The sequence below is a fragment of the Bufo bufo genome, chromosome 4 (assembly GCF_905171765.1).
Source record: "Bufo bufo chromosome 4, aBufBuf1.1, whole genome shotgun sequence".
In the NCBI taxonomy this organism is placed as follows: Eukaryota; Metazoa; Chordata; class Amphibia; order Anura; family Bufonidae; genus Bufo; species Bufo bufo.
The window spans coordinates 196,366,285-196,393,611 of record NC_053392.1 but is presented as its reverse complement, the minus strand read 5'-3'; the positions used below and the strand labels follow the sequence as shown (position 1 = coordinate 196,393,611).

Here is a 27,327-nt window from a genome sequence, read left to right as displayed (position 1 = left end):
TAACATGTAGACAGCAAACAAAATACGTATGGCAGCACACTGGTATATGTGAAAAGAATAGAACTAGGGATTACAGATTATTTTGGATTACAGTGGTACTATACCATGAAAAATGGAAGCTCTTTACGCACATTTTTGATAAAACGTATGTCGGGCCCATCTACCAACGTCAAGGTGGCTTCTGCAGATGGGTACCTAACACGTAACAGAACTAACTCTCCTGGGCCTAATCTAAGCCTACAATGTTCAGGGCGGTGTAGGAACCAGCTATATTTATACTCTGCTTAGAATCCAGGAATCAGACTACTACTGATCTGATATTGATGACCTGCCCAGGAGACAAACCACCACTGATCTGATAATGATGACCTATCCTGAGGATAAGTCATCAATATTTAAAGGGGAACTAAACCCTGAAAAAACATAAATAACGCAAATACATTTAATCCATAGTGCAGACACAGCTATGTGTACACAATGCTCCCCAAACTGCTGTCATAAGCAGTTTAGGAGAGATCTTCTACACACAGAATTTTCTCCTTCCCCCAGTGCTCAGCAGTGCAGAGAAGTTTTGAAGGACCTGTGTGATGTTGCAATGTAGGTAGAGCTATGCTGTGTGTGTGTGAGAGAGGTTAGTGGTTTCCATCTCCAAGTTGCAGAATGAAAGGAGTTGTAGTTCTTTCTCATACTCTGTGTTATGTAATCTGGTAGCCCATAATAAGAACATCCTAGAAATGCTGGGAGTTGTAGTTACTCCATGTAATGGCAATTCATGCACCATAATAACAGTCTGGACATGCTAGGAGTTATAGTTCTCTCCTCATATCCCTCTCCCTATAACTGATGACCCATAACCTTATATGCTTGAGTAATAACGGCTATCACTAGTAATGAAGAATTAAGATTTCTGAGGGATGAGGAGGGTTTCTGTCAAAACAGACATTTTATCTCACTGACTGTTGCTGCAAACCGCTGTGGGTTATATTTGGATATATTTGTAGTGGGAGGGGGATTTGTCTTGGTAGATTTAGTATTTTGTAGTCTATTAGTTCCACATGATTGTAACCCAACTCTCCCAGGAACCTGAAAGGAAAACCTACCTAGCTGTAGCACCATTTAGGAGTGAAAAATGGTCTTTATCTTGGTAGATTTATGCTAGGTTCTAGGGCTGAAACGATTACTCGATCGAATCGAGTATTTCGACACACAAAAATCCTCGATGCTAATTTTTTGCATTGAGGATTCATTTGTGTCATGTTACCACGGAGCGGGAGCGAAGCGTTTGCTATTACTCACCACTCCGTGGTCACCTACCGGCCCGCACCGCGCTGCACTGTTTCCTGACACATCGTCAGGTCATAGTGCAGGTAAGCGCGCACTATGACCCAACGCTGTGTGACGTCAGGACGACAGTGCGGCATGCAGAGAAGATGGAGGAGCTGTGGACAGGTGCCCCTACAGGAAAGGTAAATACTGGTGCTGGGGACATTGCTAGAACGAGGAGATGGTGGCACTTGGGGGCAAGCTGGTGGCACTGGGGGGGGCAAGCTGGTGGCACTGAGGGGGAAGCTGATGGCACAGGGGGGCTGATGAGTTTTTATAAAGAAAAACATACTTTTAATTTGTTTTTTGTTATTAGAGTACTCTATTAATCATTGGATTAATCGATAGAATACTTGATTACAAAAATGTCCATAGCTGCAGCCCTACTAGATCACATCTGTGTTCAAAAATTAGGAACAGCCATAGCCGTATAATGCAATAAACCGCTGGATTGACTATAATGGGATCCGGGCAGTTTCCTGCAGAAATGCCAGCCTTCAGCCAGACAGTCCTGCATGTATGACTTTTTGTCCAGATGAATGCCGTCATTGATGGCGGAAACCGGATGGATTCCCATCAGATCATGTTATGGCCAATGAGGCTGGCAGTTCACTGCATTATCCATCCATGCTGGATACAGTAAACTCCGGCAGGCTGTTCCTTTGCTGGGATAATCTGCCAGATTTATGAATGCAGATGTGAATGTACCCTTAGGCCTCTTTCACACTTGCGTTGTCCGGATCCGGCGTGTACTCCACTTGCCGGAATTACACTCCGGATCCGGAAAAACGCAAGTGTACTGAAAGCATTTGAAGACGGAACCGTCTTCCAAATGCGTTCAGTGTTACTATGGCACCCAGGACGCTATTAAAGTCCTGGCTGCCATAGTAGGAGCGGGGAGCGGTATACTTACAGTCCGTGCGGCTCCCGGGGCGCTCCAGAATGACGTCAGAGCGCCCCATGCGCATGGATGCGCCCTGACGTCACTCTGGAGCGCCCCGGGAGCTGCACGGACGGTAAGTATACTGCTCCCCCGCTCCCCGCTACACTTTACCATGGCTGCCAGGACTTTAGCGTCCCGGCAGCCATGGTAACCATTCAGAAAAAGCTAAATGTCGGCTCCGGCAATGCGCCGAAACGACGTTTAGCTTAAGGCCGGATCCGGATCAATGCCTTTCAATGGGCATTAATTCGGATCCGGCCTTGCGGCAAGTGTTCCGGATTTTTGGCCGAGGCAAAAAGCGCAGCATGCTGCTGTATTTTCTCCGGCCAAAAAACGTTCCGTTCCGGAACTGAAGACATCCTGATGCATCCTGAACGGATTTCTCTCCATTCAGAATGCATTAGGATAATCCTGATCAGGATTCTTCCGGCATAGAGCCCCGACGACGGAACTCTATGCCGGAAGACACCTCCAAAAACCAGCCAGCAGCGTGTTTCCGACAATCGTTTTCTTCCTGAAGGCAGAGGAAGCAAAAGCTCAGAAAACGTTATTCTATCCCCTGCCCGCGTGATTTTCTAGTCATGCTTCAAGTAACCGCGCCCCCTTCGCTGTGACTGACGGCCGCTGTTCGGCAAAGGCAGCCGAACTCTCGTGCATAAGCGCTGTCAATCACAGCGAAGGAGCAGGGAAGGGGGGCGCAGTTACCGTGACTTGAAGCAAGGAGGCCGCTGCCCCCCTTGACTTCAAGCATGACTAGAAAATCATGCGGGCAGTGGATAATAGAACGTTTTCTGAGCTTTTGCTTCATCTGTCTTCAGGAAGAAAACGATTGTCGGAAACACGCTGCTGGCTACTCTCAGGTACTGCTGGCGGCTTGGGATGGTTTTTGGAAGTGACAGGTTCCCTTAAATATTCAGTAGTCTATTACAGTTTGTACCAGTAAAATGGCCACTCTTGCTGTGTAGATAAAAGTTATCCAGCGTATACCAAGGCCCATCCTATATTTACTGGCTTACGTGCACTAGCATCAGATGGGATGACTGAAAATATGCTATGGTCTCAGAAAATATAGAGCATGATGTGATATCTGACCATCTGTACAAATACAGATATAGAAATTGTCATCTTGATTCTTAAGTTAGCAGTGGCAAGAAGCTTTTAACTGACTTTTTCAATGGCTAGCATTGGCTTTTGTGATGTACCCCATTTTCATGGAGCATTCTACATGTGTGGCCAGCTTAGTCATATAAAGCATACTGAGACAGTCGCCACTACACTATCTTGTAAGCGCATTAATAAGGTTATGCAGTTTCTGAATTCTTACAGTGCTGCCCATAATTATTCATACCCCTGGCAAATTTTTACTTCAAGTTACTTTTATTCAACCAGCTAGTAATTTTTTGACAGGAAATGACATAGGTGTCTCCCAAAAGATAATAAGACTATGTACAAGAGGCAATATTGTGGGGGGAAAAACATTTCTCAGCTTTTATTTACATTTGAGCAGAAAGTGTCCAGTCCAAAATTATTCATACCCTTCTCATTAATCAATAGAAAGCCTTTATTGGCTATTACAGCAATCAAACGCTTCCTATAATTGCAGACCAGCTTTTTGCATGTCTCCACAGGTATTTTTGCCCATTCATTTTTAACAATGAACTCCAAATCTTTCAGGTTGAAGGGTCTTCTTGCCATCACCCTGAAATTTAGCTCCCTCCACAGATTCTCAATTGGATTCAAGTCTGGACTCTGGCTGGGCCACTCCAAAACGTTAATGTTGTTGTCTGCTAACCATTTCTTCACCACTTTTGCTGTGTGTTTTGGGTCATTGTCATATTGTCCACTGGTGCCCAAGGTCAAGTTTCTCTGCAGACTGCCTGATGTTGTCGTTGAGAATCCTCATGTATTGCTCTTTTTTCATGGTGCCGTTTACTGTAATTAGGTTCCCTGGTCCATTGGCTGAAAAACACCCCAAAAGCATTAGGTTCCCACCACCATGTTTGACAGTGGGGATGGTGTTCTTTGGGTTGAAGGTTTCTCCTTTTTTATGCCAAATGAATGAAACATCATTGTGACCAAACAATTCAATTTTTGTTTCATCTGACCATAACACAGAAGACCAGAAGTCGTCTTCTTTGTCCAGATGAGCTTTTGCAAAGGCCAAGCTAGCTTTTGTGTGCCTTATCTGGAGAAGTGGTGTCCTCCTTGGTCTGCATTGTGCAGTGTCCGTTGGATTGTCTGCCTTGAGACATTGCCACCAGCAGAGCCTTGATTCACCAGGATGGCCTTGGTGGTGATCCTTGGATTCTTTTTCACCTCTCTAACTATCCTCCTGGCCAGCACAGGTGTCACTTTTGGCTTCCGACCACGTCCTCTGAGATTTTCCACAGTGTAGAACATCTTGTATTTTTTGCTCAAATGTAAATAAAAGCTGAGAAATGTTTTTTTCCCCCACAATAATGCCTCTTGTACATCGTCTTATTATCTTTTGGGGGACACCGATGTCATTTCCCGTCAAAACATTACTTGCTGATTGAATAAAAGTAACTTGAAGTCAAAATTTGCTAGGGGTATGAATAATTATGGGCAGCACTGTATGTTGACCTAATAATTTGACTGTGTCTTTCTTCTTCTGCTAAGCACTTATTTCATACCAAGTGGAAGAAAATGCTAAAGGGATTATGGCACCATGCTTTGGGTTTATGTTGCCTCTCTATTACAGAATTCTTGCTGTAAAGAAATGTGCCATTATTTTTTTCATGACCCACTGCTCAGCCATGTCTCAGATACCAAAAAACAACTGTTGTCGCTTCCTGACTAGATGTCAATTTGCAGTCGCTAAGATTTGAAGAAGATTTAGCCTCCCTTGAATCAGGCGGCAGGATTACATGGCTTTAATTTATTTCCTATAAATCCTGAACCAAGCAATCCCTTTGACAGTTGCTCCTTTTGGTACTTTGCTGAAAGTAAAATGTTCATCTGTGGATCTGATGTATTCATTCCCTGGTTGGGGTTCTCCGCGCTTAACCTTTTTTTTTTCCTTAAAAAAATCTAACCTGTGGAGGAAAGATTAATGATCACATACTTACCTTCTACAGTGCAGCCGTTCCTGAGATCTGCTCTCGGTCACGTTGTCCCTCCAGATGGCTTTTCTTGGCTTTCGGCCAAAGTCTGTCTTCTTATCTTCCTGTCTTCGCTTCCTTTCTCCAGCAGGAGACGGATCATCACTAGTGACGTCACCGCCTCCTGCTGGAAAAAGCGGCGGCTGGCAGTCTTCACAGCGCACTAGGCTGAATGCTAGTGCGCATGTGCAGGACCACCGGCCGCTCTCTGTATCATACAGGCTATGTAAGCGCTGTACAAGAGTGACAGCATAGCGATCAGCTACAGAGGCTGGATCTCACTGGGGGCACTGACTGGCACATGGGGGGGGGGGGGACAGCACTGTTGAATTGTGGATGGCACTCTGGGGTAATTAGGATGGCACTCTGGGGCAATTAGTATGGCACTCTGGGGCAATCGGGATGGCACAAGGGGGCAGCTGGGTGGCACAAGGGGGCAACTGGGTGGCACAAGGGGGGGTAATGGATTGCACAAGGGGGGCAATTGATGGTACTAGCGGGCACTGGCTGACAAATAGGGGGCATTGTATGGCACTAGGAGCACTGGATAGCACTGTTATGGGGGGCACTGTGGACGTCACTGTTATGGGGGGCACTGTGAACGTCACTGTTATGGGGGGCACTGTGGACGTCACTGTTATGGGGGGCACTGTGGACGTCACTGTTATGGGGGGCACTGTGGACGTCACTGTTATAAGTATAAGTGATAGGGCTCGTGCACAGAACCGTATCTGTTTTGCGATCTGCAGATCCACTAAATAAGGTTACTGTCCATGTGCGATTCACATTTTTTTGCATTACCATTGAGTTCTATGGGTTTTAGATCTGCCTTATGAGGAACAGAATAGGACATGTTCTATCTTTCGCAGAACTGACATACGGATGTGGAAAGCACAGGGACGTCATTAGTGTGTTTTGTACATCGGTATGTCAGTTCCAGTAAAGACAGAACATATCGTATTCTGGTCCTCAAAATGAGGACCTCAAATCCATGGAACTCAGTGGGACTGCAAAAAATGTGGATAGCAAAATGGATACGGTCGTGTGCACACTGGAGATAGTGAGGGAAGAGCCTGTGGACTGTCAGTGATGGGATTAGATACACCGCTCAACAGGCTGTATCACACAGATGTGTTTGGATACGCTTGCTGATTCAAGCTGTTTTTCACACTCTGGAGATGGTGAGGGAAGAGCCTGCAGATACACAGCTCAGCAGGATAGGATTAGATACAGATGTCAGGGCAGAGCCTGTGGACGGTCAGTGATGGGATTTAGATACTGAGTGAGAAGTAGATTCATGTCTGGGTGTAGTAACATGGACACAGGAGTTATAGATGGAGTAGCTGCTGCAGACAGAGCAGTGTGGGGGGCGTGTCCAGCCTGTGACTCATCTCTGTGCAGTGCAGCCAGGCTTGTGTATCAATAAAGTTATGTATTCAACAAAACAAGAAGGGGAGAAAGTAAACAGATTTGCCAGGATAATGTGATGTCTTCCGGGGGAAAAGCTCAGGCATGAAAAAACAGTATTGGGGGCATATGTATGCATGGTGAGGGGTGTTAGGGGCACATAAATTTTGATTTTGTGACCGGACAACCTCTTTAATTTCACTAATTCGCACATTCCTTTTCGCACTGATGCCTAAATTGATGTATAAGGGGGTCAGCCCAACTTGGATGTGTGGGGGGAAAAGCATTGCAGCACTGATTAACTTTGCGTTTGGATGTACAGACATTAAAAGTCTGCTCATCTCATCCTCATTTTTATTCTTTTTTTAAGAAACAAGTAGAAGACTTCTTACAACTTAAAAATGCTCTGAATAAAGTGTCAGATCTTCAGGAAGCAGGAAAAAGTACACCGCCCACTGTGCCTAGAATAGGACCATCTATTTCATCCCTGCACAGACTTATCACAGGACAAGAAGCTGTAGAGAACAATAAATTACCACTGGTAAGTGAACTGTATAAGGCATGAAATCATTATTCCAGCCAGAAGTATTCATGACTTAGATCAGGGATGCTCAACCGGAGGATCCCGAGCCTTTGGTCCACTCTAAACTGCAAGATCAGAGCTAGAAACTGTTTAAATAGAATGATGTTTGATTGAGGGACCCACATTTTCTGCAGTATGTTGCATGCACTGTCCAAGATCTCTCCCAATTTTCACAATGAGTTGCAGAAGAAGAAAGAAGATGAACCTTTGGATGGCGCTGTCAGCAGGAGTCAGAAGCAGGTAGGTATTGATAACACAATACTTTTTTTATTTTCAGTCAACGCGTTTCAGGGGCGGAGAGCCCCCTTCATCAGGACAGTATACAATATAAAATAGCATTCACATGTGGCGGTTATTTAAACTGAAAAAAGGCGCGTGAGGCCAAACAGAGGTGGAGCAAGGGGAGGGGGGGGGCGGGGAGTAGGTGTGTATGTAAAACTATAGAGAGTTGTCGACGGGCACTCCGCTGTTTACTGATCCTTTAAACATATATATGGAATGGACCCGATGTGTTTTTGGAACCAAAAAATAGAGTGGTTATATATTAGGTTGCTCTGGGATATAGCAATGCTGTAATCGTTAAAGGTTGGGCCGTATTTAGATTGCTTGAGAACGGATCGGTATAGTGTTAATGATTTTTGTTATGATTTTGGGGGAGAGAAGACTGGGCACGCTGATCGGGAAAATCAGCACATGCTCCATATAGGTGTTGTGACTCTTCACAACATCTTCTGGTAAGAGTTTTTATTTATCTCTTGCACCCATTATTAGACAATACCACACATGAGGCGCTGCCTCCTATCTCGCTTTTATCTTCAATTTTCACAATGAAAAACCAACCAGCAGTTGCATCTAACCAACGCTTATTATTGAAAAATTCTACACACCCTTACCTAATTACCCCCAGTGGCCCTCGTGCCTCCTCTCTGGTGCTGGTGTGGAAATGTTAAGTATTCAGAAACCTCTTTTGCAATGAATGAAACACTGCCAGATCTCCATAAGAGCATGGAGATCTGTACTTGTCACCCACTGGTGGCATCACGTGTTGCTATCTCACAGTCCAACTATATTTGAGTAGTAGCAAGGCCAGAAATTCATTGTCTTGGAGACAACGTTCTTATGAATGTTTCCAATCTTATCACTGGATTTTCCCTACATTTTTATTCTTTTGACTTATCGTTAGTGTTATTACTTGCATACTTCATACTATTTATACTGGCTAGCACAGCGATTCTACTTTTATTCTGCAGTATTTTGTTTTTATATTATGTCTCAAAAGGAAATCCTAAACCATTTAATCTAAGTACATTAACCCCTTAGTGACCACTAGCACGCCTTTTTACTGACGTAAACAAAGGGGGTTTTAGCTAAACAGCTTGCTTTAATCAATCATTACATGTACTTAAATGGTGAATTACAAACTGCAATTTTTAAAAAATGTGCATGGTCACTAAGGGATTAAGGGTGATTTATCAAAACTGGTGTGAAGGAGAACTGGCTTAGTTGCCCATAGCAGCCCATCAGATTCCACCTTTTCATTTTTCATAGCTCCTTTGACAAATGAAAGGATCAATCCAATTGGTTGCCGGATCCCATTATCGTCAGTGGGGCCTGGCGGACTGATCCTGTACTGGAACAGCCTGCCGTAACAGTTTAGCGCTAGTGTGAAACTAGCCTAAGCCAGTTTTCCTTACACCAGTTTTGATAATTCTCACCCATTATTTTTGCACATAATTGTGTCAGATCTAATGCGACCTTTAGGTGTAATGTGTTGAAATATTGGGCAATATATTCAATAATACCGTCTTGGAAGTTTTTCTGTGACGGGCAGGGCCCTCTCTCCTTCTGTACCGGTTTGTAACTCGTCTTGTTTATGCTTAGTGCAAATGTCTCTACTATGTATGTGACCCCTTATCATATGTACAGCGCCATGGAATGAATGGTGCTTTAATAATAAATAATAATTATGAATTGGTATCCTGCATATAGTCTGTAGGTTACTTTTTTGAATTTTATTTGCTTTTATGTGTTGTTTTTTTCCCCTACCAATAAGTCTAGAGCGTGATTTTATTTTATTTTTTTCATGGCTGGAGGAGCAAATCCTAGAAAAGACATCTGCTTATGACATGCCCCGAGTATATGCTGTACAATGCGATAGTAGAACTAAATACAACACTGCACTGAGACTGAAAATAACACTGAGATGTAAACCTGGAGCTGGCTAGCATGGGAATACACAGATATGTGCATATTTTCTTGCTAATGAAAGTGTGTTGGATTCTGCAGATAAACATTCAGGCTCAGCATGAAGCTGGACAGGACGATACAGTCACACTACGCCAGGCTGCTAATGAAGAGGATGAACATCAGGACACAGACAGGACTGAACTTCACAAGGCAGATGAGGACACTGGCCCTCCGCAGGAAGATGGTCCGGTCACAGAGCATCCTGTGGAGGTAGAAGAGGAACATAAAAAAGAGCTGGAGGAGGAAGAGATGGAGCAAGTGGGGAAGCCAGAACGCTTGGTGGAGGAGCAAGATCAAACGCAGGAGGAACAAGACCAGCACAGGCAGTCAGAAGATGATCAGAAACCTGTAGGACGTGAAGAAGAAAGGGAGGAGGAGACCAACTTGCTGCATGAACAGGAACATGCTGAGGTGAGGAACAGCACTATGCTCGGGGTTATGTCCACTTCCAGACAAATGTACTAGCATAAACCGCCAGACAACTGCACTGTAACTAGAGACTGAGAGAGTGCCGCTTTTCAAGGTCTGAATTACAGATCTATACTATGAATATGGAAGATTTATTTGGCACAGTTTAACTTACAAACATACATTATACAACTTCATATGTAGAATGCACACCTTTGTTAATGTCCCTGCCTGGATTTACTCTGTAGACTGAAACGGTTATAACTTATTGCTTGTTTTCTGCATTACACTTCATATTGAATATACTCTGGAAACATGAGTTTGGTGTCACAGTGAGTGAATTGACCTAAGTGTGATAAATGTTCTATTCATAAGCTATTTAGTAAGAAGCAATGAACCAGATTTTAAGGAGAAAAAAACTTGCAGTGATATTATGTTAGCGCAAAGTCAACCTCAGTGCTGACTGTAGCATTGACTGCCTTTTATATGATACTGAAAGGATTCCCAGCGAGCACTTGTAATCATAATTCATATGTTCTTTATTTCATCAATACATAAGAGAATATAATAATGGACGCGTTTCGGCCAGTCCAGCCGCCTTCAGGCCAAAACGCATCCATTATTATATTTTCTTATATATTGATAAAATAAAGAACATATGAATTGAAGACTACAAGCGCTTGCTGGGAATCCTTTTAGTATATCGTGGATTTGTTTCCTTCCCGTGCTGGCGTTCATCGGGTCTGAGTGCTTTTATATGATACTGTCACAGGACCCAGGTGACATTGATTCTTGGCCCAGTCAATTGTTATTTGTATGGTTCTGACCCAAGGGTATCTTCAGCTAGAAACTACTGGAGAGTCACACGTAGGGGTCCCAAGAGCCACTACTTTCAGAACAAAGCTAAAGACTATTTCAGTCCTATGTTTATTGACATGCAGTTTTTCTTAACAGAGAGATCAGACCCCTAAGCCTCAAATGAAATATAAATCTGTCTACGAGGAACAGTTGGAGCAGCAGAAGCTAGCAGCCCAAAAACAGGAGCAAGCTAAACATCTCCACCAGCATCAGGAGTCACTGCAGAAGCACAAGCTACAAGGACATATTCTGCGACAGCAACTGATACATACTAATGAACTGGAGGTGGAGCGGCAAAATAAATACAAAGAGGCGCAGATTGCAGAGAAGCTAAGGTGTGTAAGGCTGTATAACTGGTTACAAATGAAATAAAGCAGTCTGTGCAAATAAGCATTACACGCTTAGCTCTAGACTCCAGGTCCTTATACGTGGGCCAGTGCACGTCCAGTCGTCGCGCAGGGATGATGTGGCTGCATTTCTGTATGGAGATGTACGATTACTACTCTGATCATTCATCCCCATACAGATACAGTGTTTGCCGGCGACAGATCCCTGTTAACACAGACAGCGTGCTGCTTGAAAACAGTGATTTTATGTGTAGCATAAAAAATGTGATTACCTGATGATACCATCCCCAATAATTGCCCAGATCCTTGGCCTGCGTAAAAGAACCTTAACTTTGTAACTAAGTCATAAACTCAGTCTCCAAGTATTTGTCATTGTCCATGGACTTTGCCATTTCTCTCCATTTCCAGCATATACGATCATGGAAACTGAAACAGTTTAGTACTATTCGCTGAAATGGTATTAGTCCAAAAGTGACTGCTTGTTTGCATAGACATTTTTTTTTCCCTTTCTATCACTGCATTGGTTGGCAGATTAGACATTCAGGAGAATATTCTGGCTCAGGGTACTTTCACACCAGCGTTTTTGTTTTTCAGTATCGAGTTCTGTCACAGGAGCTCAATACCGGAAAAGAAAAGATCAGTTTTATCCTAATGCATTCTGAATGGAGAACATTCCGTTCAGGATGCATCAGTTCAGTCCCTCTTACGTTTTTTTGACGGAGTAAATACGGCAGCATGCTGCTGTTTTCTCTCCGGCCAAAATACTGAACACTTGCCGGCATTAATTTACATTGAAGTGTATTAGTGCCAGATCCGTTTTTCCAGATGACACCGGAGAGACGGATCCGGTATTTCAATGCATTTGTCAGACGGATCCGTCTGACAAATGCCATCAGTTTGCGTCTCCGGCAGGCAGTTCCGGCGATGGAACTGCCTGCCGGAATCCTCTGCCGCAAGTGTGAAAGTAGCCTTATTCAGAGTGATGCTTATGTCCATGTGTCCTGGTGTAGAATGGACAGAACATGTAATGAACACTGACACATTATAGACAACTGGCATCTTCATGCATTCAATTTTCCACACGGATCATCAGTCTGTGCAGAGAGAATCACAGCATGCACTACTTTTAGTATGTTTTTTTTTTTTTTGTGCCAGACTTGCCCTTTCAAGTGACTTAAGTCCAAGATAAAAATGGATACATCGTCCCTGTATGGTCCTTTTTTTAGTAGACAGAACATGGGCAAGTTTTAAATTGCTTGTCTGAAAAATCCACTGAGAATAGATGACAAACCTTAAAAGGGGGTGTATTGCCAGAATTTTCTGTTGTGATTTATGGAAAATACAGAAAAAAGAAATAGGGATAACTGAACAGAACATGTAAAAACTTGGCCGGGGAACAAATCCTGGACTTATATTTATTGGTGTTTTTTTTGTGTTAGATGAAAATGCCGTGGACAATCATCATGGGAGACTATAGTAATTGTGGGTGTGTTAAAAAACTAGTATTACTCATCTAGTGTCTGTTCCTGCTGTGGCTCTTCTTCTGGACCAATGCTCCAGAATGAAGTTGGTGGGCACTAGAGTGTGAGTAATGTCACCAGCTGTGCCCACCAGTTTTATTCATTTATCCTTAGACTACCACTTCTGTAATCTTATGGAGGAAAGCATGTCACCTGACACACAGCATGACAACCTGCTCACACATCTTCTACAGTGCACACCAGTACAAAATATTGTGTATGCCTAAATAATCAGATTTGTATTTATTTTTTGATGTAACTGTAGGGAACAAGCTCAGTATGATAATATGGACAATGATATTGTACAAGGAGAAGAAGAACAGCGTTTGCAAGAAGAAGCCGGAGGTATGAGTTTTGTTGTCCTGACTGCACTAACATTTTAGATAGCTAGCTTTATTTGCATTGGCCTCTTTCACACAAGCGTTGCGGATTCTCTCAGGGTCTGTTCAGGAAAAAACTGAAGGTTTTTCACTCAAGTTCAGTCAGTTTGGTCTGCCATTGCGTTCAGTGTTTCAGCACGAGTGCAATCAGTTTTTGATGCGTTTTTCACATGCGTGAAAAAAGACTGTAAAATAATAATCTACATCTCCTAGCAACCATCAGTGAAAAAACCTGATCCCATCCGGTTTTCACTTCTGTGGAAGCGGAGCTGCGTGAAAAACTCAGAATATGGCCTCATGCACACGACCATTGTTTTGGCCCGCATCTGAGCCGCATTTTTTGCGGCTTGGATGCAGACCCATTCACTTCAATGGGGCCGCAAAACATGCGGACAGCACTCCGTGTGCTGTCCGCATCCGTTGCTCCGTTCCGTGGTCCGCCAAAAAAATATAACCTGTCCTATTCTTGTCCATTTTGCGGACAAGAATAGGCAGTTATATCAAGGGCTGTCCGTGCCGTTCCGCAAATGGCGGAACGCACACGGACGCCATCTGTGTTTTGCGGACTGCAAAACACACAACGGTCCTGTGCATTAGGCCTATAGAACATGCTGAGGTCTTTCCTGAACGCCTAAATGATGCATAAAAAACAACGCTCATGTGCAGAGACCCGTTGAAATGAATGGGTAAGGAATTTCAGTCCGGATGCTATGCGTTTGCTTCACGCATTGCACCCTGATAGAAAACTCGCTCTTGTGAAAAAAGCCTTATACTTAGAGCTGATGGTCTACTGTAGGTCTGCAAGTAGTTAAAGGGTTTGTCTCACTACGACCAATGGCATTTATCATGTAGAGAAAATTAATGCAAATCACTTACCGTATTTTTCGCCCTATAAGATGCTCTGGCCTAGGTTTTAGAGGAGGACAATAAAAAAAGTTTTTTTTCATCAGACATCTGATCAGTAATCAGAACCCCAATGTTAATCAGGCCTCAGCTCACAGCCCCAATCAGATCCCCAATGTTAATAAGACTTCAGATCAGAGCCCAATATAAAGAAGACCCCCAATCAGACCTCAGATGAGACCCCCATGCCTCATATCAGTCCTCCAAGCCTCATATCAGCCCCCTGCCATATGTGATCCGCCCCCAGCCATATGTGATCCGCCCCCAGCCATATGTAATCAGCCCCCATCCATATGTAATCAGACCCTAGTCATATAATCAGCCCCCAGCCATAATTCAGCAGCCCCCAGCCTCAGATCACAAAATAAATAAACCACTTACCTCTCCTGCTCCTGAACGCCACCGCTCCTCACGCCTACGTTTTTTTTCTCCTGCTGATGGATGTGCTGTGAAGCGGCGCGCACAGCGTGAGGTCATAGAGCGCCCTTAAGCTGTGCGCAGCCACTGCACAGCCGACAGCCGAGGACCAGGAAGCGGTGAGTACAGAGCCTTCACAGTTTCCCGGTCCTCTGGTACTAATGAGCGCTTCCATAATGGAAGCACTCATTAGTATTCACCCTTTGGGGGGAACAAAAGTGCGTCTTACGGGGCAAAAAATACGGTACTAATGTATTGTGATTGTCCATATTGCCTCCTTTGCTGGCTGTATTCATTTTGCCATCACATTATACACTGCTCGTTTCTATGGTTACGACCACCCTGCAATCCATTAGCGGTGGTCATGCTTGCACACTATAAGAAAAAGTGTCTGCCTCTCTGATCGCTGGGACCGTGGGAGCGTAAATAGGCTGGTGCTGTTTTCCTATAGGGTGCAAGCACAGCCACCACTGCTGGATTGGAAGCAGTGTATAATGTGATGGAAAAATGAATCCAGCCATCAAAGGAAGCAATATGGACAATGACAATACACTGGTAAGTGCTTTGTATTAACTTTCTCTACATGATAAATGCCACTTGCTGAAGTGACACAACCCCTTTAAGGCTAGTTTCACACTAGCGCTAGACATCTCCAGCAGTCTGCTCTGGCAAGGAGCAGTGTGCCCGAGATGTCTGGATCCAGCATTGCTGTATGCTGCCTGAAGGCCCGCCAACCCCATTCACCATAATGGGGACCAACAGAAATCCGGCTGCAACATGGCAAATATGCTGCAGCATATTTGCCAGGTTACAGCTAGATCTCTGCCGTTCCCCATTACTGTTAATAGGGCTGGTGAGTATCAGGTAGCGTCTGGCAGTGTCTGATCCAGACATCTCGGGCACACTGCTCCTTGCCAGAGCAGACTGCTGGAGATGTCTAGCGCTAGTGTGAAACTAGCCTAAAGAAAACCTGTTACCACTCCAAGATTGCCTATTTTAGTACATGTATTTTACATGAAATTACAGTGCTGGAGCATTTAGTTCTCTACCTTACACTACTCTGCTATTTAATTTACAAATGTATGAATAAATTGACATCTGCGTTGTGTCCTTACAATTGGTGTTTACAGTGGCACACTATGTAGGGAGGCATCGGGAATGGCAGCACCCACTTGTCAGTGTAGTCATACATTTCTAAGCAGAATAACAGAGGGACAGCACAATGTGCAGCTGCTTCAGATCTATCATTTCATTAAGAATACAAGTATTTACTGAGAATGACCTGTAAGCAGATTTGGCTTGGTTTTCTTTTACAGATAACCTGCTCATAACGAATATGACCTGTCGATCAGCACTCGTTTACTTTCATATTCATATTACAAATATCAGAAGGGGTTTTAACGAATGTTTGTGAAATGGTTCACTCCCTCTTCTCATACGGTTACATTAGTGTCTACATGACATCTTGATGGCCACAAATGATCATTTTAGATGAATAGCAAATGAAAATGTTAATGTTTGTATTTTTAACACCTTAATGCTACCATTCACGCGATCACTTTAGTGTACTGTGGCAATGACATGATTGTCCTGCATTCTAGTTTGGAAGGTAAAGAAACAAACCATTTGTAATCATCTACTCTGGAGATGAATGATTGCTACTGCGATTGCTCGTCCCCATACAAATTCATTGTTTGCTGGCAGAACATCCCTGGGTACATGTGCTGCTGGCAAAAGATGATTTTGTGTCACATAGATGTGATCACTCAATGAACATAATTCCTGATAATTGCCCCAATCCTCTGCCCATACAAAAGGGCCTTTACTCACTGGTAGTTTTTAATTGTTGTCCTTGGCATAGCGAAAATTAATTCTCATTTCCTGGGGAGCTTGTAAATGACCTTTGTGGTTTTACAAAGTTGCCCTATTCAACATTCAGACCTGTGGTGTAAAACAGTACTGTGTTGCTCAATTAGAGGAGCAGAACAGCGATAAAAACGGAAGCACTATTGACTCTTATGGCTCATGCACACTACCGTATGTATTTTGCAGTCCGCAAAACACGGATCCTCAAAAAATATGATGACGTCCGTATACATTCTGTATTATGCAGAACAGAACAGCTGACCCCTAACTGAACAGTCCTATCCTTGTCTGTAATGCGGACAATAATAGGACATGCTCTAGTTTTTTGTGTAACGGACATATGGAAACAGAACGGACACAGAAAATACGTTTTTGTGCATGAGCCCATATGGGGTCTGTCAGGTTTCCGTTGGGCATTTTACCAACATGTATAACAAAAGCATGCTGTGCCATCTATGCCAGCATTTTTACTTGGCCCCTAACAGCGCCACCAACATAGATGTGAATTCACATCATGCTTGAGACTCACAAGAAGTTTTTAAGCTCACAGTTGGACATAGGCTAAGGCTACTTTCACACTAGCGTTGTTTGAATCCGGCGTTCAATTCCGTCAATGGAACTGCCCGCCGGATCCGGAAAAACGTGTGAAAACTGATTACATTTGAATCCTGATCAGGATTTTGATCACAATGAGAAAATGCATTGGAAAAAACGGATCCGCCATTTATGGACGTTTTTTTTCAAATTTTTCGAGTTTAACCTGCAAAAGCCGGATCCGTTTTGACGGAAGACACGGCGCCGGCGTTAATGCAAGTCAATGGGAAAAAGGCCGGATCCGGCGTTCAGTCAAAGTGTTCCGGATTTTTGGCCGGAGGTAAAAATACAACATGCTACGGTTTTCTGAAAAGCCTGATCAGTCAAAAAGACTGAACTGAAGACATCCTGATGCATCCTGAACGGATTTCTCTCCATTCAGAATGCAGTAGGATAAAACTGATCAGTTCTTTTCCGGATTTGAGCCCCTAGGACGGAACTCAGCGCCGGAAAAGAAAAACGCTAGTGTGAAAGTAGCCTGAGTGCTGCGGCCTCTTCAAAACATTAATCAGTGATGGTGCTGTCAGACCCCCTGAGGATAGCTCTCAATATTCTACTCCCAGAAAACCAATTAAACCCTTAGACGACTGAAGGCGTTTGTTTAAGTATATAGTCCGCTTGCAAGCACAGTGGGCGCGATAGCCGCCAGGTTTCTGCTGTTTCAACCAGCAGAGGCCTGGGGCTAATGTCTGCGATTGGCGATACCAGCATTCACAGAAATTTAACCCCTCAGATTCTGAATCTGAACGCTGCGCTTCCGGGCATGGAACAGTTCATCCACATGGCATACGGTGGAAGTGTTCATTGTCTCTAATGCGCTGGGTCTCCATAGGATAACAGGTACTGGGTAGTGTTTATCAATCACCAAAGTGCTCGGGTGCTCGAGTAGAACACCTCGGGGTGCTCTACCGAGCACAATGGAAGTCAATGGGAGAACCCTAGCATTAAACCAGGCCCCCTCTGCTCTGAAGAGGGGAGGTTGTCTGGTTCACATGAAAAGGTCAGAAATTGATGGAAACACCATTGAAATGGTTCAAGAACAGCATGGGGAGGATGTCTGCATGCATCTTGGACTCCCAGGTCGCTGCTGGGAATAATGTTGTCCGAGTAGTACGCCAATTTTGCAGACTGACAATAATACGCACAAAACCGAAGATAAAATCGATTTTAAAGTAAAAATTGTTAGGAAACATTCTTTCCTGTATATTTACTTGTATATAAAGTGCAAGTGCTGCCAAAGATTACAAGGAAGAGGCACTCCGATACAACCTGTATATCACATAAAGGAGGGCCTCATTCACATTGTGGTACAATTGTTCAAGTAGTGGGACTCCTACACTCATAAAGCCTATGCACTAAGTGAAAGGGCTGCCATAAATTACAAGGAACCGACACTCCAAAACACCTTTTATTACACATAAAGTATGGCATCATACACCCTTGAAAAATTATGATTGATGACCTGCTGGTGACCCACAAAAACATTAGGGGCGAGGGCCTGCTGCTGATCTGACCAACTAAAACATTAAGGGTGAGGGTCTGCTGCTGAGCTATCCCTCTAAAACATTAGGGGCGAGGGCAGCCTAATAAGCATGTTGATATGATGGAGGAGGAGGACGAGAAAAGAAAGATTGAACCATATACCCTTTTTGTGGTAGAAGGGGTGCATGGGAATACAGTGTATTCAATACACCATAAAAGCCACATTTAAAGTGCCTTTTATGTTCAGCCGCTTTCCTCTGGTGGAGTGGAGAAGTCAGGGGCAATCCAGGCCTTGTTCATTTCAACCTGTCAGCATTTTCAGTTGACAGGTGGATGCGCTTATCAGTTATTATGCCCCCAGCAGCACTAAATACCCCCTCTGACAAAACGCTGGCGGCAGGGCAGGCCAGGCCAGCACTTCCAAGGCGTAGAGCACCAGTTCGTGCCACGTGTCCAGCTTGGACACCCAATAGTTGTAAGGCACAGAGGGATCATTGAGGACGCTGACACGGTCTGCTACGTTCTCCTTCACCATCTTCCAAAACTTTTCTCTCCTTGTGACACTAGGCCGCGCATCAGGGTGAGGTTGCTGGCTGGGTGTCATGAAACTTTCCAAGACCTTGGAGAGTGTTGCCCTGCCTCTGTTGGAACTGCTGTGTGTTCCTCTCGTCTCCCCTTCTCGGTTGCCCAAGAAACTACGTACTCTGCCGCCAGCGTTGTCAGCTGGAATTTTTTGGAGCAATTTTTCCACAAGGACCTTCTGGTATTGCACCATTTTGTGGATCCCTCCCCCTATGTACTGCTGTCCTCGCTCGGCTTGCCACCCTCCCAGGTTGGGTCAGTGATTTCATCGTCCACCATCTCCTCTTCCACTTCCTCACTCTCGTTAGGTCAACAAGTCAGGAGAATGACAACAACCTCACTTATTTACATCTGTGTCTCATCCTCATCATCAACCTCTTGAGACACTAATTGCCATTGACCTATTGCCAACTGTGTCTCATCATAATCATCCACCTCGTGAAACACTAATTGCCGTTCCCAACCTTCATCTTCTTGTGACTGTGGATGCTCAAGAGTTTGGGCATCGGTACACACGATCTCCTCATGTCCCTCTTTAAGCGGGCTTGGCGGGAGGCCCAAATCAAGGAATGGCGCTGAAAAGAGCTCTTCGGAATATCCAAGTGTAGGATCACTTGTTTGGCAAGACTCTCCATGGTGGGGGGAAGGAGGATCAGAGTGAGGATTCTGTTGACCAGACTCTTGGCTACTGAGACTGGACTTTGTGGAAGACAGGGTGGTGGTGCTTAACCAACTGGAAGCATTATCTGCTGCAATCAAACCGACCACCTGGTCGCACTGGTCTGACTTTGATATTGGTGCCAGATATAACAATAGTCCTTAAAAGGACTTTTGGGTATCTAACACCAACCCTGCCTAACAAAAAAATAAAATTCGATTCCCTACACTATCTTTCCCTTCTTCAGCACAGCTCTCCCTGACTAACACGGAGCCGAACATGTGTCAGCACCCGATGATGTGTTACGGGCCAGCCAATCACTGTAATGCCAGTAACCAACATGGCTACGGCACTACAGTGAGTGGCAGTACTTACCTGCACGTTTATTGGCTGCATAGCAGCCAACAAACGTGCGGGGAGGAGACTCTAGCATTGCGCTCGAGCACACGTGGTATTTGGCTGAGCACCGCAATGTGCTGAGCATCGCGATGCTTGAGCCGAACTTCTGCTCTGCCGAGCATGCTCTATCAACACTAGTAATGGGGCTTACAATGCTGTGCTAATTCACTGCATTGAAAGCTAAGTGCAATTTGAAGGGAGCATATTCAGGCCCCCCTAGGGGTGGGAGAGTGCAGGAAGGAAGGGGCAAAAAAAGAAAAGTTAAAGTAAAAAAAAAAAATGTTTTTAAAAATATAAAAAAAATACGTACATAAAAATTTAAATCGCCCCCCTTTCCTCAGGACTAAAATAAACAATAAAAAAATATTGCAGGCCACATCCCAAAACGCCGAACTATTAAAATATTCATGTATTTATCCCTTACGATCAACATCAAAATGGCTGATTTTACTTTTTTTTTTGTTTTCTCTTCCAAAAAAGAATTTAATGAAAATGATCAAAAAGTTACATGCACTCTGAAATGGTATCAATGAAACTACAGATTGTCCCGCAAAATGAGCTCTCACACAGCTCTGTAGATGTCAATTTAAAAAAGTTATGCTGGTCAGAATATGATGATGAAAAACCAAAAATTATTTTGTTCAAAGTTTTCATTTTTTTCAGCATTTTTTTTTTTTAACTTTCCACTACATCGTATAAAATATTAAATGGTGCCATTAGAAAGTACAACTTTTCCTGCAAAAAACAAGCCATCATACGGCTATAATAAAGGAAAAATAAAAAGTTAGGACTCCGGCAAGGCAGGGTGTGAAAAACTAAAACATGCAAAACAAAAAGTTTTCAAGGGGTTAAACCCTAGCCGATTTTCTCTGTACATTACAGTAGCTTGTCAGCATAAGGGTGTTCTTTCTAGATGACCCAAAAGCGATTTGAAAACATTTCATCCATTTACTGCAGTTTGTAGGCTGGTCGGATGGCGGTATGTTAGAGTAATAACTATATGGATATGGGATTTTGGATGAATGCGGAATACCTGTGTACATCCTGTAAATTTAACCTCTGCAGCTGGAATCCATTACACTGACAATACACGCTACATTGCTAGAACTGCTGCTTTACAGGTCCCTGTGAGTTTCCAGAATATATTCGTTTGTGTTTTTACTGTGCCTTGTGGGCTTTACACCATGCATCCAAAACAGTGAATGTGTTTTACCAGTAATTAAAATGATCATTCATGTGTTTGTGCCTCCATGAATACAGATGAAAACCTCAAATACAAGCACCAGCCCTAAATCACCACCGTAGACCTCCAGAACATGTGTATAGCCTTCACTTATCTGGTGGAAATGGGTGATGCTGAGGACCTCAGTAGCTGGTGTAATATAACCAGCTAAATGCTGGTTTATTCCTTGTATGGCGGTAGGCACTGAGCTCGCTGTTTTGAAATGATATTGGGGGATTGTGTTATCAGCAATTCCTAATATAACATTAGTGGCAGGCCTAAGTCTACAGCAGCCTCTTTTAGCTGTCCATGCTGAGACTACATAGCGTAAAGTCACCATACACATAAGATAAATGCCAATCAAATGCTCTCTTAGGGTGTCTTCACAGGCAGCAGAATTTTCAGAAAATCAGTTCCATTCATTTCCACGGAGCAGCAAGCACATGGATTTCTGCAAGCCTCATTTAGGTGAATGGAACTGATTTTCTGTTGCAGTAAATTAGGCAACAAAATCTGGCGCGTGTGAAGGCACCCTTATTGTGGCAGTACACAAGACGCCCCAGCAGGAAGATCCACTGATTGCTGGGGTGCACCTCTTCTTGCTGGGCCTCACCTGTGCATGCGGTTTGAATGTAGAACGTACAGGTGCAGCCCAACAATTAGCAGTGACCCACGTGCGGATCCTTCTGCGGGGCTGCATCGTGTATGGGCACACTTGCCCGGAGACACTGGATTCTTAAAAATTGATTGCATCTCCTGAGCGCAGTTCCTTATTCTGGATACAACGTGTAGTTTGGGGGATATATGATCTATAGGGATCTCTACATATGGCTGTAGTGCATGCAGCTTCTAGCTGTTATGGCCACTTGACAGTTATTTCCCTGATTCTACCACAAACATGCTCTTCTGCGTTGGTAGTTGGAGATTGATAATTTGTTTGAAAAGAGCAAAATGGGTATTTCCTGTGCAATATTTCTTTCCCCTGATAGCAGACTGCCCTCACATACGTGATTTAATGTGTATGGCCAACCTTATATAGTTTGGTATCAGATTTGTTTCTGAATGGCATAGTTCTAATGATAATACAACACTGTGGGGACAATGCCCCTACACCCTGGACCTTTTCATACTTTTATAAATGGATTTAGTACTGATCACCAGTTTAATGAACTCTTAAGGGCATCTGTTGTTTCAGGTGACTTATGCCGTAGAATATGCCGAATTTGGCGCATTCTCTGACAGACTGTGCACTACAATTACATTTACAGCAGCTTGGAGTTACCATAGCTTTCTGTCTTCATTGGCACCAGAAAACTGGCAGAAATTATGGTAAATGTTTTGGGCCCGCTGGCCACGCCCCCTCCTTTCTTTCATCATGCCCTTTTTGGGAAAGTGGTGAGGGCAGCATTAAAACACCACTTACGATAAAATTTGTTGCAAATGTCATTTAGGCCCCATTCACATGTCCGTATTTTTGGTCCACATCCGATATGCATTTTTTGTGGATTGAATGCGGACCCATTCATTTTAATGGGACCGCAAAAAATCACCATGTGCTGTCCACATCCGTATGTCTGTTCGCCGCCCGCAAAAAAGATAGAACATGTCCTATTCTTATGCATTTTTCGGACAAAAATAGGCATTGTTATGGGTCCGTAAAAAATAATAATAAACGGATGCAACACGTACGTCACAGACAGCATCCGTGTTTTGTGCAGATTTTTTTTTGTGGACCTCAAAATACCCCAACAAAATTGTTTAGACTTTTTTTTTTTTTTTTTTTTTTTTTTTTACACCAGAGAAGCGACGCAAGGAGAAAATAAATCTCCCCCCAATGTCTAGTGATTGTGACTTGTATTCTGCATTTATCATCCGTTTGTCCCCTCTGTAGTCTGTCAGGCTTCCTGAGCTTAGCTCCAGAGTGGGTGGAGACCAGCTTCTATGATGCATCTCATATACAGCAAAGCCAGATTCTGCTTCCCTAACCCTCTGTATCACACAGCTCAGAAGCAACAATGGCATAGAGGGCATTATACAGCAGTAATGAGCAGTGTAGCTGGTGATCCAGCCATTGGGGGAGATAAAACACTAGAAGCCGCTAAGTCTCTGTGAGACAGGGAGCTGCTGAGTGGTAGAAAGTAGTGTTGAGCAAACTTCTGTTTTCAAGTTTGGCGTACAAGATTCGGGTTATCTAAGAATTCCGTTATGGATTCAGTTTCCACGGACCATAACTTATGGTCCGTGGTAGCGGAATCCATAATGGAATTCTTAGATAACCTGAACCTTGTACACCAAACTTGAAAACAGAAGTTTGCTCAACACTACTTTCTACCACTCAGCAGCTCCCTGTCCTCTTCTCTCTATAGTCTTCTATGGGTCGCAAGTAACATTTCTTAAATGCAATGTTTCCTAAAAGTCCTATTATTTCAAGTAGCCAAAAATCTTATTTCTCGCTCATATCATTGGGGGACACAGGACCGTGGTATAGCTTGCTGCTGCCACTAGGAGGCGACACTAGGCTGAAAGCTGTTAGCTCCTCCCCTGCAGGCTATACCCCCTCCAGCCTGGAGAGAGCATATCAGTTTTTAGCTTAGTGTCGTAGGAGGCAGACCTCCCTGCTTTGCAGGGTGGCGTTTTTAATTTTTCTTTTGATTTTATTATTTTTATCTTTAATTCACAGACTACTGGAAGGGGGCACAGGGTCGCCTGCGTCCCTGTATCCCCGGGAGGCTGGCCGGTGTATCTAAGTCACCGCCTTGCCTCCCCCAAGAAGGCAAAGTGGACCAGGGCAGCCTCGCTCCCCTGCTTCCCCCCAGCAAGAGGGCCACCCTCTCTTCAGCCCTTCTCTGCCCGGACCCCTGTCGCATGGTGCCAGCGGTCATAGGGGGGCCCTGCTGGTGTTGCATCATAGGGTGAAGAACACAGATGAAGACAGGTAAGTAATCTGCTTCATCCCCCTAGCTGCAGGAGAACCTCCTCCATCTTCCACCCCCCCCTCCCCGCCCGCCCGTCCGTCTGTCAGCCCGATCTCCGGCCTCACTGCTCTCGCCGCACGGCCGCTCTGCAGCATATCGGGTCTATTTATTAGAGGCGGCGGCATAGCACACATTACCTTTTAGCCGCAGCGGTTCCAGTACCGCTGCGGTCAGGGCCGGACATGGGGAACATAGGCATTCTGACCTCACTTCAGCATTAGGCTGCCGTTCCCGGGGTGGAAGGGGGCGTGGCTTGCCGGTCCCGGGCTGGAGGGGCGTGGCTTGCCGTTCCGGGCTGGAAGGGGCGTGGTTTATTCTCCCGCCCAGATTCAGCTTCCTGATTCTTCCTCTGCGCTGCGTGGGTAGGACACAGGACCTGGGACCTCCATACTGGTAGGCAATCGATACCCCCATCCAGCAGGAGATTTGACCATGTCTGACCCGGCCACTGACCCCCACCAGGCACCCTGTAGGACCACTTACTATGCCTGCTCCTTATGTTCGGAGAAATTCCCTCGTGGTCAGTCACTATCACTGTGCTCTGCATGTCAGAAACCTGCACAGAGCCATCCCCCTAGGGCACAACAGCCCACAGAAGCCCTGGAGCGGCCTGTCCAGGGGGAACCAGACTGGGCAAGGTCCCTGCCACGGGCAGTGGAAGACCTCTCAAAAATCTCCCATTCCACCCTTTCATTGCTGGGTCGTTTGGTAGAGAAATCACCACCGGCGCAACCCGCACAGTCGCATAGCGCACAAACCAGAGGCAGACTTCCTAGTAAGCGCCCCAGAGCAGGCACCCGTTCCTCCTCTGACGCCTCAGCATCCCCCCCTGCTCCTGGATCCCATTCACAGGCGTCCTCCCTTTTAGGCGACGCACTGTCAGAAGGAGAGCTTGGGGATTCGGATGCAGATATGGATCCGGAGCACTCTTCTCAGATTGCATCCATGGTGGATAGCCTGATATCGGCAATAAGGGACACCTTCCAGGTTCAGGAGGACCTTCCCTCCACTAGCCAACAAGGAGTGTCATTTCTGCGTACGAAGCAGAACCCCAAATCGTTCCCATTACACGACGATTTTTCTATCGTTGTCACGAAGGCTTGGGACCAGCCAGGTTTGCGTTTCATTATTCCGAAACGCCTAGACCTACTCTACCCTTTTCCACGCGAGTCCGTGGACAAATGGTCCTCCCCACCGAAGGTGGACCCACCAGTTGCTCGCTTGGCAAAATTCACTACCATCCCGGTGGCGGATGGCTCGTCCCTCCAGGATCCAGTGGACCGCCGCATAGAGTCACTCTCTAAGTCGATCTTTACGGCGAGCGGTTCGGCATTGCGGCCGATTTTCGCCTCTGCCTGGGTAGCCAAAGCAGTTTCGGAGTGGTCCCTCCTTTTGAACCAGGACATAGCGTCCGACCTCCCTCCCGCTGAACTTCAATCGTCAGCGCTCCAAATTTCTCAGGCAGGGAAATATCTCTGTGAAGCGGCTCTGGATGCTGGGACTATGATCGCCCGTTCCTCAGCTCTCGCCACTTCCATCTGCCGGGAGTTGTGGCTCAAGGCCTGGAAAGCCGATTCCTCATCTAAGCGCTCCCTGTTGAGGCTTCCGTTCTCGGGGTCTCGGCTATTTGGGTCCAAATTAGATGAGATTATTTTGGAGGCTACGGGTGGAAAAAGCACCCATCTGCCCCAACCCAGGGCAAAGCGGCCTTTTCACTCCAGAACTTCATCTTCTCGCTTTCAGTCCTTTCGCCACTTTCGGGCACCCGTTCAGCACCCACCTCAGCGGCGGGGCCGCCCAATCAGGATCGGCGAAAAGGACCGTCCTTTAAGCCCCAGCAGGCCTGGCGTCCGCGGCCTCAGCAGCCTCGCACAGCCCCAGGTAAGCAGCCTTCAGCATGAAGGGTTGTCCCCACCCTCACAGGTGGGGGGGCGTCTTCTCCTGTTTCAGGAGATTTGGCACGCCCATATTCCGGACGCATGGGCGCTCGAGGTTGTCTCCTCGGGCTACAAAATAGAGTTCAGGTCTCTTCCCCCCAACCGCTTCTTCCTCTCCCAGCCCTCCAGGGATCCCATCCGGGCTGCGGCTCTTTTGCACGCAGTCCAGTCACTTCTCTCACGGGGGGTGATTTCCCCTGTTCCCTTGGAGGAGCAGTTTACAGGTTTTTATTCCAACCTGTTTGTGGTCCCCAAAAAGGAGGGCGATGTGAGGCCAGTGCTGGACCTAAAACTGTTGAACCGTTATCTGCGGGTTCAAAGGTTCAGGATGGAGTCCCTCCGTTCCGTGGTTGCTTCACTGGTGAAAGGGGAGCACATGGTGTCCTTAGACATCCAGGATGCATATCTCCACATCCCCATCGCCACAGCCCACCAACGGTTCCTTCGATTTGCCATCCAGGCAGCTCATTACCAGTTCGTCGCTCTGCCGTTCGGTCTGGCGACGGCTCCGCGTGTATTTACAAAAGTTCTTGCCCCTCTTCTGGGGATTCTGCGGTCCAGAGGCATTACTCTTCTCCCGTATCTGGACGACATCTTAATCAAGGCACCTACAGCGGCTCAATGCGAAGAGAGTCTTCAGATTACGATGAGCACCCTCACTCGCTTCGGGTGGATAATCAACCTGAGGAAGTCATGCCTGTCTCCCACCACTCAGATCAGATTCTTGGGCATGACACTGGACTCCGAGGCTGCCGTGGTACGTCTACCACTGGACAAGAGATCGGACATTCAGAGGACGGTGCGTCTGCTCATTCAGCGCCGCAGGGTGTCGATTCGCAGCTGCATGCGAGTATTGGGCCTGATGGTGGCCTCCTTCGAGGCGATTCCATTCGCCCAGTTCCACACCAGGGATTTTCAGAGGCTCATTTTGTCCTCCTGGGACGGGATTCTCTGGACCTCAGGATCTCTCTGTCCCACCCAGTGCGCGCGGCTCTTGGCTGGTGGATGGTACCGGACCACCTGTCCTCGGGGAAGTCCTTCCTTCCAGTGTCATGGACGGTGGTCACGACCGACGCCAGCCTCAGCGGCTGGGGAGGGGTCTTCGGTACCCGGACAGCCCAAGGCGTTTGGTCTCCGTCGGAGTCCAAACTACC

General features: G+C 45.6%; 1 protein-coding gene across 2 annotated transcripts in view; it reads left to right on the top strand.

Moving 5' to 3' along the window:
* GOLIM4 (golgi integral membrane protein 4) overlaps positions 1–27,327 on the top strand; it is a 147,401-nt gene that overhangs the window by 101,221 nt on the left and 18,853 nt on the right. For both annotated transcript variants that reach the window (XM_040428189.1, XM_040428188.1), the window contains 4 exons: positions 7,166–7,336; positions 9,665–10,036; positions 10,988–11,226; positions 13,024–13,103. In XM_040428189.1, the coding sequence (XP_040284123.1) occupies positions 7,166–7,336; positions 9,665–10,036; positions 10,988–11,226; positions 13,024–13,103 (862 nt within the window). The remainder of the gene's footprint in view (positions 1–7,165; positions 7,337–9,664; positions 10,037–10,987; positions 11,227–13,023; positions 13,104–27,327) is intronic.